The following is a 16560-nucleotide window of genomic DNA, read 5'->3' as shown; positions in this document are numbered from 1 at the left end:
TTTTAAAAAATTTATTTATTTTATTCATTTATTTTTGTTTGCATTGGGTCTTCGTTGCTGCACGCAGGCTTTCTCTAGTTGCGGTGAGCAGGGGCTACTCTTCGTTGCAGTGCATGGGGTTCTCATTGCGGTGGCTTCTCTCGTTGCAGAGCACGGGCTCTAGGCACGCGGGCTTCAGTTGTTATAGCACGTGGGCTCAGTAGTTGTGGCTCGTGGGCTCTAGAGCGCAGGCTCAGCAGTTGTGGCGCATGGGCTTAGTTGCTCCACGGCATGTGGGATCTTCCTGGACCAGGGCTCAAACCTGTGTCCCCTGCTTTGGCAGGTGGATTCTTAACCACCGTGCCACCAGGGAAGCCCTTTTTTTTTTCTAGTTTTTTAGTTGTCATGTGGTTTAAATTCAAGCCTTGGTGCCAAGTTTCCAGTACTCAGTATTGCAGCGAGTTATATTTTGCTTGTGAAATTTGAAAGTAATGTTCTATTAAAAATACAATGCTAGGAAATAAGAGTTGTAGGACAAAAGGCACAGAGTTAGACTGCTGACTTACTGTGACAGGCTTCTATATTGTTTTGAATAAGAAGCTAATGACTTTTGTAAAATTAAGATATTAAGCATTTTAAGTGGTAAAATTTAGCTATGGTCTTTATATATACTAAAAACACTGAATTGTACATTTTTAAAGGAGGTGAATTACATCTCAAAAAAGCTGGTTAAACAAACGAACAAACAACAAGAAACAGTGTTGAAAGTAAAAAAAATAAATTAGTTATGATTAATTTCCTAAAGCCTGGCTTTATTGAAATTTTAAACAAGCAAAAATGACTTAATATATCTGAAATTGAAAAATGAAATCATAGCATTTTCTTGGTATGACTTAGATATTTCATTATTCTTGTGAGTCATTCATATGAGAAAAGCAATAGTCAATATGCATTCAATTCTGAATTATTCCAGAGTAATTTGCCCTTAGAATAGAATACAATTTGCTTTAATTTATTTATACCTATGAAACTTCTGCTTAGATTTTCAGCAGATAGCCTTTTTTTTTTTTTTTTGGTTGCATTGGGTCTTCGTTGCTGCACGCGGGCTTTCTCTAGTTGCAGCGAGCAGGGGCTACTTTTTGTTGTGGTGTGCAGGCTTCTCACTGGTGGCTTCTCTTGTTGCAGAGCACGGGCTCTAGAGCATGTGGGTTTCAGTAGTTGCAGCGCGTGGGCTCAGTAGTTGAGGCACGCAGGCTCTAGGGTGTGCGGGCTTCAGTAGTTGTGGTACGCATGCTCAGTAGTTGTGGCTCGCAGACTCTAGAGCACAAGCTCAGTAGTTGTGGCTCACAGGCTTAGTTGCTCCGCAGCATGTGGGATCTTCCCGGACCAGGGATTGAACCCATGTCCCCTGCATTGGCAGGTGGATTCTTAACCACTGCGCCACCAGTGAAGTCCCTTCAACAAATGTCTTTAATGTTGTTTGTTGCTAACTTTTTCTTACCAAGTTAACAACATAGAGCTATATACAGATTTTTTTACTATCCTGATTTTTCTTATTTTTAGAACATGAATCTTTGAATGTTCCTCAACTCTTGGCACCAGATGTATATCTAAATCTCAGACTTTCCACTGAAATATCAGAGAAACCTCTGTCACCTTCAGCAAGTGAAACGGTACTAAATTTGGAAGTTTTAATAAGAAGTTTTAATAATACCTTTGTGCTAAATTTTATTATGGTCATCTGCATTATTCAGTTGTATAGGTGAAATGAGGCCAAAAATCTCATCTACGTAGATTTGTTGGAAAGGTCAAAAATTAGTTTACAATTTAAATATTGTGCCCCCAAATACTGTAAACTAAGACCATAACACATACTTCCTGCAATTTTCCCTAAGTTAGGCTTATATAAGCTCTTCTTTTTTTTTTTTTTTTTTTAATAGATGTATTTTCCAAGCATTTTCTACGCTTGTTATACATCTATTTTTTTTTTTAAAAGGTGTAGGTTTTTTGTTTTTGTTTTTGTTTTTTTTTTTTAATTTATTTATGGCCGTGTTGGGTCTTCGTTTCTGTGCGAGGGCTTTCTCTAGTTGTGGCAAGCGGGGGCCACTCTTCATCGCGGTGCGCGGGCCTCTCACTATCGCGGCCTCTCTTGTTGCGGAGCACAGGCTCCAGACGCGCAGGCTCAGTATTTGTGGCTCACAGGCCCCGTTGCTCCGCGGCATGTGGGATCTTCCCAGACCAGGGCTCGAACCCGTGTCCCCTGCATTAGCAGGCAGACTCTCAACCACTGCGCCACCAGGGAAGCCCCTATAAGCTTTTCTTGCCTTGAGAATTAAACCTTTTTGGGGCAGGGGTAGGGTAGAGTGGCTGTACTATAAGTAAAAAGAATGTAACCCTCTTTGATTTTGTGTGTTTTGGTTCAGATTGGACACACTTACATAAATGTGATTGACATTGAAGCTGATGATCTACACAAATTACCTGTTAGAGAAGAGCCTTCAGATGATAATATTATCAAACAGCAAAGCGATCGTCTAGAAGTCCCATCTTCTGCAGAATTACATTACATGGCAGCTTCAGTTACTAATGCTGTTCCCCTGCACAATTTTAAGAGTCAAGGTAATAATTTTTTCTACTTTTAAAATAAATTTAAAACATTTTGAAAAATTCTTTAATATAGCATTGTTACCCCTACTTATGTCTCTTAGCTCTCTTCCTCCAAATCCACTGTAATTTTATTTTATTTATTTTTTTAATAAATATATTTATTTATTTATTTAATTTATTTTTGGCTGCGTTGGGTCTTTGTTGCTACACACGGGCCTCCTCTAGTTGCGGCGAGCGGGGGCGACTCTTCGTTGCAGTGTGCAGGCCTCTCCCTGCAGTGGCCTCTCTTGTTGCGGAGCACGGGTTCCAGGCACGTGGGCCTCAGCAGTTGTGGCACGCGGGCTCAGTAGTTTTGGCTTGAGGGCTCTAGAGCACAGGCTAAGTAGCTGTGGCACATGGGCTCAGTTGCTCCGTGGCATGTGGGAACTTCCTGGACCAGGGCTCGAGCCCATGCCCCCTGCATTGGCAGGTGGATTCTCAACCACTGTGCCACCAGGGAAGTCCAAATTTACTGTAATTTTAGATGTTTATATTCACATTTAGAAATGTTCTATTAATCTTTTAAATACCTTGTTTATAAGTTTAGAATCAATCTTTTTATGCCTTTCGTATTCTTGATAGAATCTGGCAATTCCACTATGGATTTATTTTTTAAACCTGCAAAAGTGTCTCCAACCTGTCTGGATGGAAGAAGCTGGAGAGCAGGCATTCCAGAAGTGAAGGAGCCTTGCATCACCTCACCTCCACCATCAGACATACAGCAGGACAAAGGTGAATGCCCTAGATTTATAGCATAACTTTCCCCTTTCTCTGAATTACCGTTATATTAGAAATAAGCACTAAAACTTGATCATTGCAGAGGAAACCAGAAAAAGGGTTTTTCCCTTGCTAAGGAGAGTAGAGGCAGATAGGTAAATGAGATAGTCATGGTTCCAAGCCTGGGATCCAGGGATATTGTGCAAGGAGACTACAGATCTATTTGTGCATATGTCTTTTCTCAATTAATGAGGCTAAAAATAAATATCCTGTGGGATTTCATGAGTGTTTTGGTGTTAAAAAGGAATTCTCATATTTTAGAAGGTGGGAAGTTCTAGAATAGCACATAGAAAATACACAGGCTTGGTAGCCAATAGTACTTAGTAAAATATTCAGTTTTATAGTCATAAATCAGATTGCATTATTGTTAAATATTTGAAAGATTTAGAAGAATGTTTCTCCAAAACCTAAACTTATTACATGTTGCGAATCATTAGATTAATCTAGTATATAATCAGACTTCCTGCAGCAGAGACCTAATGTCTCTTCTGGCTTCCACAACTGTTGGGAGGAATGGACCTAGCCTTGTGGTCATCAGCTGCTTGGGTGCAAAGTCCAGCACTGCCTTGTCATTGTGCATCAACAGCAGACACTCAGGAGATGTGAGGAGCAAGAAAGGGATGGGTAGCAGGGAAACTTCACCTTAGGATGTGTTAGAGCATGTGTATTACAGCTGTATACACAATAAGTGCCAGCATTTCAGATTTTGAAGCCTTTGCCCTCTCTCTCCCCTGCCATGGGACTGCTAGGTGCATTGGTAGTGGAGGGAGGATGTATGAAGCTGACAGTCTTTCAGGCTGGGGAAGTGTGTGGGGAAATGAAAAGACCTTGGCTTTTATCAGTAGATTCAAATAGAACAGACCTGGCTTTCAGTCTCAGCCCTGTTACTTAATAGCTTGGAGACTTTTTGCAGGTAATTAACTTTATCTGATCCTCACTTGTATCTCTGTAAGATACAACCTCATAGGGTTGTCATTAGGGTTGCATCTAGCCAAATGCCTGTGACTACTTAGGTGTCCTGTTAGTTTCCCTTCATTTTCACACCAACTTGACTTTTGAAATTCTGACAAAGTAGAACGAGACTGATCTCCCGGTGACCTCAGAATATCTTAGGACAGCATTTTAAATGACTATAAGCTACAGGTTAATTTCCTCCATCAGTGAGATCAAGTCTATATTCAACCTTTTGGAAGATCCTTCTCTGGGGAGATTGGTCATGAAAATATGTCAGTGGACCCTTCTACTATTACTAAAGAGAGCTTAAAAATGCCAATTTAAAAGGAAGGGTTTTATATTTTGAAATTAAATTCCATCATGGTATATACATAGTATACTTTAAAGACTCAGAATATAGTCACAGTAGAGTTGAGTGGGATTTGTATTATAAGAAAAGGCTGGGAGAAGGGAGAGACAGGGTTCTTAGGTATTTAAAACAAAAGCAAAAGCCAAACAAACAATACATTTCTGTGTTAGTGAGACCTCACCATTTTGAATGACAGTAGCTTACTATTTTAGAAACCATCTCCAATAGGAATACTATCAGTAACAGCAAGCAGAGCTTTGCTAGGCAGAGGGAGAGCATTGCAGGGTCAGTGGAACTCAATATTTAAAATCACCTCCTAGGTGATTTTTTTTCAGTTAGTCAGTGAGAGTGGAACAGTTTCTCCACAGGAAGGGAAACTAGTTTCATTATGTATGTAGGCCATTCCAGATTTTGAGCACATCCATCTCTTTTTGCTGTATTTTCTACTTGAAGTTTGCACACCAGATTCTTTCCTGCGTGAATAAGGGAGATACTGCAGGCTGCCAAGAAACAAGAAGGGTAGGTGGCAAAGTACTGTGAGAGTCAAGCTAAAAAAAGGGTAGGGCCAAAACAGGTAGGGAAAGATTATGTGACTGCCATTGCCAACACTGGAATTTACCTTTATCTTCTCATGGGAAGCTTCTCCTTAGACTGGGACTGAAATATAATCACTACTTAACATTTGTTTAGTAATTCACAGTTTTCAGAGTATTTTGTTGGATAATTTGATCTTCACAAAACCTCTATGAATTAGGACAGGCATCATAATCCTCACTTGACCAACTCTTCATTCACTCAACACTACGTTAGGGACAATATATTGGGACTAAAGAAGAGAGTAATACCAGGTTCTGTGTCCTTGGGCTCACATATGGTGGGAAGGAAGGCAGGGAAGTAAAGAGATGATTATGATACAGCATGGTAAGTGCAGTTATGGTGATAAGGATGAGATTGCTGGGAAATATAGCATCTAATCCATCTCTGGGGAGGATTGGGGCTATTTAGGGGAGAGCCACCTAAATGGAATCTTAAAAGTAGGATCTAGCGAGGGAAAGGTGCATACAGATGGAGAGAATAGATTGTGCAATGACTCAGAGGTTTGATGGAGCTTGCTGAGTTTGAGAAAATTAAAGTTCAGTGTGCTTGGAATTTTTGTTTTTTTAAGAAATAGCAAGAGATGAGCTGGATAAGTAGGCCAAGGAAAGACAATGCCATTGTCTCTCATACTGAGACATTTGAACTTTTAAGGTGAAGGCATTAGAGAAACGCTGAAGGATTTCAGGTGGAAAAGGAAAAATACCAGATTTGTGTTTTAAAAGACCTCTCTAGGGCCTGTGTGGAAGTTGGGCTAGAGAGAAGTGAAATAAGTTAGAGATAAGGATACTGTTTGGGGTCCATTGGTTGTGAAAGCTTCAGCTAAGCACTGGTAGTAGGAATGAGGAGATGATTGGTACATGGATCATCGATATTTGGTGTCACGTTGGAACTGAAGGAAGGAAGAACCTCGAATGTGTCTCAGGCCTCTGGCTTGGGAAGCTAGGTGAATGATAGTGCTACTCCCTGAGCTGGGGAATCAGGAGGAAGGAGCAAGGTGAAAGGGCTGAAGCGATGAGTTTGGTTTTATATGCTTTTGGGACAGCCTAACTGAGATGACCAGGATACAGATGGATTTAAGGGCTGGAGCTCAGAAAGAGTGCCATTTGGATGTGAGAGTCAGCAGTGCATCTGAGACCTCACCCAGAGAGGGTGGGTGGAGTGAGAAGAGACGTGAGCTGAGACTGGCGCCCTGGAAATACTGAAGGGTAAAAGGAGTGGGTGACAGAAGGGGAGACCAAGACGACGACTGAGAAGGGAGAGCGAGATAGGGAGGAGAAGACCCAGAAGCCAAAAGTGTTTCAAATTTGGGACAAGAATCAGTTGGGCTTAAGAGTAGAGTTAGTCATTGGCTTTGATAAGGGTCTTGGGAGGTTTAATGTTTGCCTACGAGCCCACGTAAAAGCAGTAATGGCCAACATTGGACCTAGGTTTTACTGTGTGACATTGTTGGTTTTCAAGTGGAGTTTTAAAAAGTCATAAAAATAGTAAGGTTGCTTTTTGATGAAGTGTATTTTTGTAGCAGAAGATAAAAGTAACATTCAAATTGCATTGTATATGGAACTTTGTGGTAATGGTAACACTGTAATGTATTCTTATCTCACAACAAAGACAAATCTCAGAAGTCAAGAAGCTGAAATGGTATTTCTAAGTATATTAAGTTAAAACTGATTTGGAAGGGAATGTTATGTTGACTTAAAATGAGGTCTTCAAAAAATTAGATCATCAGCATCTACTTCTGTTTTAATTGTAGTCAATTCTGATATTACCTTTATTAATATTTAGATACGCCAAAGCCAGATCTTCGATTCAAGGAACCAAGCTCAAAGTCAGATGCCGCAGATTATCTGCTGTGGGAACTACTACAGGATGTCTCTGCCACTTGTCCTGCGCCAAGCTCTGCAGCTCGCCGGCTAGAGCATCTCACCTCAAAGCTTCAGAGAATTGATGAACAGCTGTTAGCAATACAGAACATTGCTGAAAACATAGAGCAGAATTACCCGAGACACATAAAGCTAGACCGACATTGTATTAAGGTAGGCTGTCTTTATTTTAGTTTTTTGTTTGTTACCTACTTATTAAATTTGTAGTGTGATATAATTTTAGACTCTTGATTTTTCAAAATAATGGGAAATTTGGTTTCTTTAAGCTAGGGTTTCTCAACCTCAGCATTGTTGACATTTGGGCCAGATATTTCTTTGTTGTGGGAGTTTGTCCCATGCATTGTAAGATAATTAGTAGCATCCCTGGTTTTGACCCACTAGCTGTCAGTAGCATTCCCCTCAGCTATAATAATCAAAAATGTCTCCAGGCATTGCCAAATGTCCCCTGGGGGACAAAATCACTCCCAGTTGAGAACCACTTAAACATTAAGCTTTTAAGAAGTGAACTCTTGCTTCCTACCCGGAAAATAAATATATGAATTACAAAACCAGACTGTGGTTTTAGATAAACGCTGCTCATAATTGAGTATCATTTTCTTTAGCAAGATTTTTATAACTTTACAAACATTGTTATCCTTATATTTTGAATTCTGTTTCTTTCAGATATGTTATACAATGGGATTACTAGTGCTTAGAAGTTTTCTGTATCTTTGAAAAGTATTCATAATAAAGAGATTAATGTTTATGTATATTGGTATATCATAGTAGACCAATAGAAAGGAAGTCTCAAACGTTAATTACTTACTTTGCACAAACATCCCATCTTTTTTTTTTAGGAAACAAAATTTATATAAAATAAAGGTTAACAAACAAATTGGAAAAATATTTTGAATGTGAGAAATACAAATTGGTTTGCAGGAAAAGAATTCCATCAGTGACATGTCTAACAAATATTCCAGGTTGCTAAGATGTTGATATTTTAAAATATAAATTTATTAGGTTTATAGCATTTCTTTAATCCAAACATTTAACAATTATTAAAAGGTTAAGGTTAAACATATGTGAAACTACACTGAAAAAAATATATGAAGTAGGACTACTGGGTTTTTTAAAATTTTTATTGGAGTGTAGTTGATTTGCAATGTTGTGTTAGTTTCAGGACTACTATTAAGTAATGACATTATGGTGTTTCGTTGGTTGTTTTCCTTTTTGTTTTTAATCCAGGTTTAGATCTGTTACATCCAAATTAATGTTGAGTGTCAGAGTTGTCCTTGGAAGTCCATATTCCAAGGAATCACTTTCAAAATCCCTTATCTTCTAGTTTATTAAGCATATCTAAAGCCAGTTATGTTACTTACACCTGAATCTAGTCTTGTTCCTGGCTTGTTCACTCTCTCCAGAGCCCATGAATCATTCGTTCCTTTAACAAACATTTTTTGACCTTATACCACATGCTAGGCCCTGTGCTAAGTTCTGGGAATAGGAAAGTAAATAAAGCATAGTCCCTACTCTCAAGGAGCTTAGAATCTAATAAAAGAAGATTGATGTATGCACCAAAAATACATGTGAACAGGATGCTGTAAGGACACACAGGTACATATGGCCTGTTGTGACTGTATAGGTAAGTGAAGCTATGGCACCAGAGAAGGCTTCGTAGAGGTGATTCTTGAACTGATAATGAATTGATATTCATCAGTTCGATGAGCAAGGGCTGATGAAAACATCATGAGCAAAAGCAGAATGGCATAGAGTATTTGGGGAACTATATCAACGTTAGCGGAAGGTAGCAGTTGATGGGACTGGGCTTTAAGATGCCTGGCAGGAGAGGTAGGTAGGGCAGATAGGGAAGGATGGAAAGTGTTGTTTGCCGTGCCAAGAGAATAGGATTTTACTCTATAAGTAGGCAATAGGGAACCACTGAGGAATTTTAAGCACTGAAATGATATGATCAGACACTCTGGCAGCCATGTGGTGAATAGAATGGAGAGGTAAAGACTAGGAACAGGGAGATTGGTTGGGTCACAGTAGTTCTAGGCTAGCTGTTTGTTAGAATCAACTTGGGAACTTGTCAGAAGTGCAAACTCATGGGCCCCATACCTATGAAATTCTGATTTTAGGTAGGTCTGGGTTAGAGCCCAGGAATCTGTATTATTAACAAGTTTCATAAATGATTCTTAATCAGTTAGCTCTATATCAGGTCTGTTGATTGGTGTTTGGGATCTGGTGTATAGTACCAAGCCAAGAAATAATAATAACCTGAACTTTGGCCCTGGGGATGGAGGGAGGATGTAGCAGGATTCAGAGGTTGAGTGGCTGTGGGAAGGTGAATAATGCAGAGATTCACAGTAGAGTCCAGATTTCCAGCTTGGGTGAATGTTGGAGTCATTTTCTAAACTAGGGTAGAGGAAATGTATGCCTTTTGGGAGGAGTAAGACAGAGATTTCAGTGAGGGCCATGTGAAATTTGAGGTGCTGTGAGATTAGTAGGCATTTGGATATCTATTGATACTTCTGGAGCTCAGGAGCTAGATCCGGGGGTGATGGTACAGATTTTAGAGTCATCAGTTAGGAGAAAGTTCAAATTATAATAGTGAGGGCACTCACCCAGAGAGAGCATATTGAGTAAGGAAAAAGTGGGTTAAGATCAGAATTCTGTGGGTGCACTAACTTTTAAGGATGGGGATTCAACAACAAAGCTCTTAAGAAGGAACAATCTGAGGGAGGGAAGAGGCTCAGGAGAAAGCAAGCCAGAGGAGGAATTTCAAGAAGAATTTCCACAGATCTGGGTCATTAGATAAAAGGACAACTGTGCATGTCAAGATCACTTGGGATGCTTTTTCAAAATAAACATGCCAGCCCTTTTGAAAGGGGTGGGGCGGAGAGAGAGGAAGGGGAGTGACTTTGCAAGGAGGAGGGCGTAGGTCACACACTTGTATTTTTTGAAAGTTCCCGCAAATTCTGAGACAGGTCCCCTCTCAGCCCAAGCCTTTCCAAACTGGCAGGTAGGAATTATGTCTTTTGCTTGGTGCATGGCAGGCAATTGATAACTTTATTTAATGGCTGTCTTTGTGCTCTCATTTTTAGATTCTGACAGAAATAAAATCATGTTCATATAATAAAGACTTACTAATGGAACAGTTATTAGTAATTGTAGCACAAGCTTGGGAGACAGTTTCAAAAGAAGACTTCTAAAAATGGTTGATCAAACTCTATTCTTCCGAGGTGACTACTTTGAAGGAAATAGAATTGATTTAAATGAAAGGTTTGGCGTATTGGCTTAAAATGTTCTCACCCTATTATAATGCACACGTAAATACAAAGATTTTGACTTGCCCATTTTAGTTTAAGAAAACAGCTTGTAGGTCTGGAAGAGGCTGAGGGACACTGTGGACACACCGACTACGTGCCTTAAAGATATGGGTTCAAGCCCATGTTCTGGATTTGCAAGTCACTGAATTTCTCTGGGCCTTATTCCCTCATCTTTAAAATGAAAGGTTTTGTTTTCTTCAGATAAATACCCAAAAGTGGAATTGCTGGATTGTATGGTAGATCTATTTTAATTTTTTTTGAAGAACCTCCATACTGTTTTCCATAGTGGCTGCACTAATTTACATTCCCACCAGCAGTGCACAAGGGTTCCCTTTTCTCCACAGCCTTGTCAATACTTGTCTCTTTGATAATAGCCATTCTGTCTGACATGAGGTGGTATCTCATTGTGGTTTTGATTTGCATTTCCTTGATGATTAGTGATGTTGAGCATCTTTTCATGTGCCTGTTGGCCATCTGTATGTTGTCTTTGGAAAAATGTCTGTTCATGTCCTCTGCCCATTTTTAAATTGGATTGTTTGTTTTTTTGATATTGAGTTGTATGAGTTCTTTAAATATTTTAGATATTAATCCCTTATTGGAGATAGTATTTGCAAATATTTTCTCCCAGTCTGTAGGTTGCCTTTCCGTTTTGTTGTTGGTTTCCTTCTCTGTGCAAAAGCTTTTTAGTTTGATGTAGTCTCTGTTTATTTTTGCTTTCTTGCACTTGCCTGGGGAGACAGATCCAAAAATATATCGCTAAGACCAATGTCAAAGAGCGTACTGCCTGTTTTCTTCTAGGAGTTTTATGGTTTCAGGTCTTACATTTAAGTCTTTAATCCAGTTTGAGTTTATTTTTGTATATGGTGTAAGAAAATGGTCTATGAAAATGGTTTCATTCTTTTAAATGTAGCTGTCCAGTTTTCCCAACATCATTTGTTGAAGAGACTGTCTAAAACACAAAACAAATAAACATATAAAACAGAAACAGACTCATAGATGCAGAGAACAAACCAGTGGTTGCCAGAGGGGAGGTGGATGGGAGATGGGCGGAATAGGTAAAGGGGATTAAGAGGAACAAACTACCATTTATTTAAAAAAAAATAAGTCATGGTGATGTAATGTACAGCACAGGGAAAATAGTCAATAATATTGTATAACTTTGTATGGTGTGTAGTGTATAAAAATATTGAATTACTATGTTATGCACCTGAAACTAATATAACATTGTAAGTCAACTATACTTCAATAAAAAATAAATAAATAAAGGTGAACTATGTAAAAAAAAGAAAAGTTTTGTCTAGATGGTAGTTATCATTCCTCCCCATTCTAAAATTTATGATGCAATTTTCCTGAACCTCTTAAAAGGTTAAATCGGTTAAGATACAAAATAAGTAAAAATTTACTCCTCTTCATCAGTTCTCACCATTTAGCTCATATTGGATTTAATCCTATTCTTTCATTTGTTGCATTAATACAAATGTGTAAAACCTACATAAAATTGTTTATGATGCTTTGAAATTATCAAACCATAACATTTGTAACAGTTATTTTGTTGTGTATGTTTTTCTACAGGTTGAACCTGTAGATCACATTGAGCTGTCTTCTGGCCCCGAATCTGAGAAAACATTGCCTTCAGAAACCATTCACATTCCTGAAGAAGGTTTGTGAGGGGTCGGGGGTGGGACTGAAGCCTTTCTTTGAAAGAATAAGTATTTCTTTTTGGTGTGCCAGAACTGGGAATAGTTTTCTTCTGGGAGCTGAAGCCATCTGTCCCCTCATTTTTAGATGAGGATGATTGTTGTGATGATGTGATTGGCTCCCACCTCAGGCCAGCTTTTTTCCGAGAAGCCCGACACAGTACCCTCCCCTGGCGTTTTTACCAGAGGTGGACACTGTGGGCTGGATCTTAGTTTCTGTCACTCCACATGAGGGGCCACACACTGCTGAGGGTCACACAGAGCTTTGTGCTGAGCTGCTTGTTTGTCTGTGGTCATCAGCTGAGCTAGAATTTGAGGTTCAGGTTAAATGACGTGGCAATGGTGAAGTATTAAGTTTTTTCATTTCTTGTTGAATGAATGGAATTAGGGTAGTTATTTAAATAAATTTCTACTGTAACTATAGTTGTTTATATCTACATTCTCTCATTGAGTCTTGTCAGCCGTTTAATGCATTTTGCCAAAAAACAGGTTTTAGTTCATTGAGTCTCTCTATTGTTTCTTAATTTTCTTTTTCATAAATTTCTACTCTTAGCTTTATTATTCTTTCTGCTTTTGGGGCCTTACCTTGTTGGATTTTTCCTAACTTCATTCTTTCTTTTTTTATTTTTTCTAATAAATGCATTTGAGGCTGAACATGTTTCTGAAAGGACCCAGATAAGAGTATTGATATGTTATGTCTTTTGGTGGTGTTCAGATTGAAATAGTTAGCAGTTTATATCAAGATTTCTTCTTTAGCTCATAAAAGGAGTTTTCAGCTTCCAAATATTATGGGGCTTGGGCTATATTTTTGTAATTTATTTCCATTTTCATTGTATTGTGATTAGATGAGTGTATAATAATGTCGTTCTTAGATATTTGTTAAAATTTCCCTCAGTATATATAGTCAGTTTTTGTAAATATTCTGTTTATTTAAAAAGAATAAGCGTTTTATGTTGGTTTATATATATACACACACACATCTCCTACATAAAATCCTACATAAAATTTCATATATGGGGACTTCCCTGATGGTCCAGTTGTTAAGACTCTGCACTCCCAATGCAGGGGGCCCGGGTTCAATCCCTGGTCAGGGAACTAGATCCCGCATGCTGCAACTAAGAGCGCACATACTGCAACTAAAGATCCTACATGTCGCAACTAAAGATCCTGCATGCCTCAACAAAGATCCCGCATGTGGCAACAAAGATCCTACATGCTGCAACTAAGACCCGGCACAGCCAAACAAACAAATAAATAAATAAATAAATTCATATATGTAGTCACACACACGTATATAATAGTCAGACTTCTAAATTATACTGTTCAGAAGGGTGCATTAAAAATTACCCACAATGATTGTGGAATTACTCATTTCTCTTCATAATTCTGTTAAATGTTTCTTTATGTAGTTGAGGCTGTGCTATAAAATGAATATAGTTCATGATGATTATTTTTGTTGAATTTTATCCCTTTTATCATTAATGACTCTCTTTATTCCCAGTAATGCTTTTTAGACTCAAAAGTCAGTTTTGTCTAATATTAATATGTCCATTCCTGCTTTCTTTTGCCTGGTATATCTTTTTTAGTACTTTTTATTTTTAAAAAATTTTAATGGAAAATTTCAAGCATATTTCAATAGCAGACAGAATAGTATAATTGACCTTCATGTACCCAACAATCACCTTTAACAATTACGAACTCATGGCCAGTCCTGTTTTATGTATCCCACCCACTCTTCCTACCTTTTCCTGAATTATTTTAAAGCAAATTCCAGACAGCACATTATTTTATCCATAAATATTTTATATGTATCTCTAAAAGATAAGGTCTCCTTTTAAAAAATAATAATATTGTCATTTCTTTTTTAAAAAGTCTTGATACTGTCATGTATCTAATTAGTGTTCAACTATTGCCAGTTGCCTCATTTTAAAAAATAGTTTATTTGGTCTAGTTGGAGTCCAGATAAGGTCTATACATGGCAGTTGGTTGACGGCTTAAAAGTTTCCTTTAACTTCTGTGTTACCCCTTTATCTCTCTTTTTCCCTTCTAGTTTATTTGTTGAAGAAACCTTGTTGTTTGTCCTTAAGTATTTTTTGGAGTCTATAATTTGTTAATTGAATCTCTGTGGTGTCATTTAACATGTTCCTCTGTTCCCTGTATTTCCTGTACATTAGACATCCCTTTACTTTCAAGCTGAGTGATTATGTTGTAGCTGTGTCCAGCATATAGCTAGATTTCATTCTTTTAAATAATTACATAATTTGTGTTTTAATCATCAAGTATAATCAGTTTCCATTTACTGTGATTACTGATATATTTGTGCTTATTTCTATTATCTTATTTTGTGCTTCCTATTTACTCCTTATTTTTTCTTTACCTTCTGTCCTTTCTTTCCTTCTCTTGTATTGAGTTTTCTGTATTCTCTCTTTCCCTCTCTATTTGTTTAGAAATTTTACATTCTATTTTTAATCTCTTAGTGATTATTCTTCAATTTTCAACATTCTGAGGAGTGTTGAGATGAATATATTTACCTCCCAAACAATATAAGGACTTTAGACTTTTAATACTCATATGCCTTTTCACATTTTCTCTGATAATGTTTTCTAGTATTTTTGTTCTACCTTGTTTTTAACCCACCCACTTAGTCTCCTTTGTCTTGTATTGTTTTTGTTGTTGTTGTTAAACTTTTTTTTGTTTTTAATTTATTTATTTTTGGCTAGGTTGGGTCTTTGTTGCTGCGCACGGGCTTTCTCTAGTTGTGGCGAGCGGGGGCTACTCTTTGTTGCCGTGTGCGGGCTTCTCATTGTGGTGGCTTCTCTTGTTGCAGAGCACGGGCTCTAGGCGCTCAGGCTTTAGTAGTTGTGGCTCGCGGGCTCAGTAGTTGTGGCTTGTGGGCTCTAGAGCGCAGGCTCAGTAGTTGTGGTGCACGGGCTTAGTTGCTCTGTGGCATGTGGGATCTTCCTGGACCAGGGCTCGAACCCGTGTCCCCTGTATTGACAGGCGGATTCTTAACCACTGCACCGTCTTGTATTTTTTTAAGTAAATACTAATTTGAATTTATAAGCATGTTTGCCAGTTTCCCCTCAGTTGCTTCTTTTTTAAAAAAAAGTTGTAAATTGAGTAGTGTACATTTGTAAACAATAAATATATGAAACCAAAACACAAGTTTCATCAAATAATACTTGTCCTTATTGCCTGAGATGCACTCTGGCATTTTCTATTCTGTGCCATTATTGCTTCTTGCATCCACTTCTTCGAGGATTGTTCTCTTCTTCCTTCCTTTATTAGTTCTTTCAACTGGAGTCTGTTAGTAGCAAATTCTCCCAGTCTTTGAAAATAGTTTTAATTTTACTACAATTTGTGAGTGATGGCTTATAGCCAAGTACAGAATTCTAGGTTGATGCTTATTTTCCCTCAGCATTTTAAAGATATTATTCCATTTTCCACTGACATCTCTAATTGCTGAGTTTATAATACCTATGTGCTGTCTGTCTAATTGCTGTTTTTTTATCTCTGATTCCTTTTAAAGTTTTCCTCTTTATGTTTGGTTTGTTTTGCATTTTTGATACATTTTGTCTAGGTGTATATTTCTTTTTATTTATACTATATGGGAGTAGGAATGATTCTTTTATTTTTTTAATAGATCTTTATTGGAGTATAATTGCTTCACAATACTCTGTTAGTTTCTGTTGTACACCAAAGCGAATTAGCCATATGCATACATATGTCCCCATATCCCCTCCGTCTTGAGCCTCCCTCCCATCCTCCCTATCCCACCCCTCTAGGTCATTGCAAAGCACCGAGCTGATCTCCCTGTGCTATGCTGCTGCTTCCCACTAGCTAACTGTTTTACATTTGGTAGTGTATATATGTCGATGCTACTCTCACTTTGCCCAACTCCCCCCTCCACCCAGTGTCCTCAAGTCCATTCTCTATGTCTACATCTTTATTCCCGCCCTGAAACTAGGTTCATCAGTACCATTTTTTTAATTTTTAGATTCCATATATATGCGTTAGAATACGGTATTTGTTTTTCTCTTTCTGACGTACTTCACTCTGTATGACAGACTCTAGGTCCATCCATCCCCCTTACTACAAATAACTCAATTTTGTTTCTTTTTATGGCTGAGTAATGTTCCATTTTATATATGTGCCACATCTTCTTTATCCATTCATCTGTGGATGGACATTTAGGTTGGTTCCATGCCCTAGCTATTGTGAATAGTGCTGCAGTGAACATTGTGGTACATGTCTCTTTTTTAATTATGGTATTTTCAAGGTATATGCCCAGTAGTGAGATTGCTGGGTCATATGGTAGTTCTATTTTTAGTTTTTTAAGGAACCTGCATACTGTTTTCCATAGTGGTTGTATC

At 38.1% G+C, this 16560-nt stretch overlaps 1 protein-coding gene across 12 annotated transcripts in view; it reads left to right on the top strand.

The window, feature by feature from the left end:
- The window catches only part of CPLANE1 (ciliogenesis and planar polarity effector complex subunit 1), a 131757-nt gene that overhangs the window by 72432 nt on the left and 42765 nt on the right, over window positions 1–16560 (top strand). For all 12 annotated transcript variants that reach the window (XR_009502291.1, XR_009502290.1, XM_059916250.1 and 9 more), the window contains 5 exons: window positions 1543–1652; window positions 2403–2598; window positions 3208–3357; window positions 7085–7335; window positions 12063–12150. Coding sequence is in view for 10 of the 12 variants with exons in the window: in XM_059916250.1 (XP_059772233.1) it covers window positions 1543–1652; window positions 2403–2598; window positions 3208–3357; window positions 7085–7335; window positions 12063–12150 (795 nt within the window). In the remaining 2 variants the exon portion in view is untranslated. The remainder of the gene's footprint in view (window positions 1–1542; window positions 1653–2402; window positions 2599–3207; window positions 3358–7084; window positions 7336–12062; window positions 12151–16560) is intronic.

Source organism: Balaenoptera ricei, chromosome 3 (genome assembly GCF_028023285.1).
Source record: "Balaenoptera ricei isolate mBalRic1 chromosome 3, mBalRic1.hap2, whole genome shotgun sequence".
NCBI classification, from domain to species: domain Eukaryota; kingdom Metazoa; phylum Chordata; class Mammalia; order Artiodactyla; family Balaenopteridae; genus Balaenoptera; species Balaenoptera ricei.
This window is presented reverse-complemented; position numbering and strand designations above follow the sequence as displayed.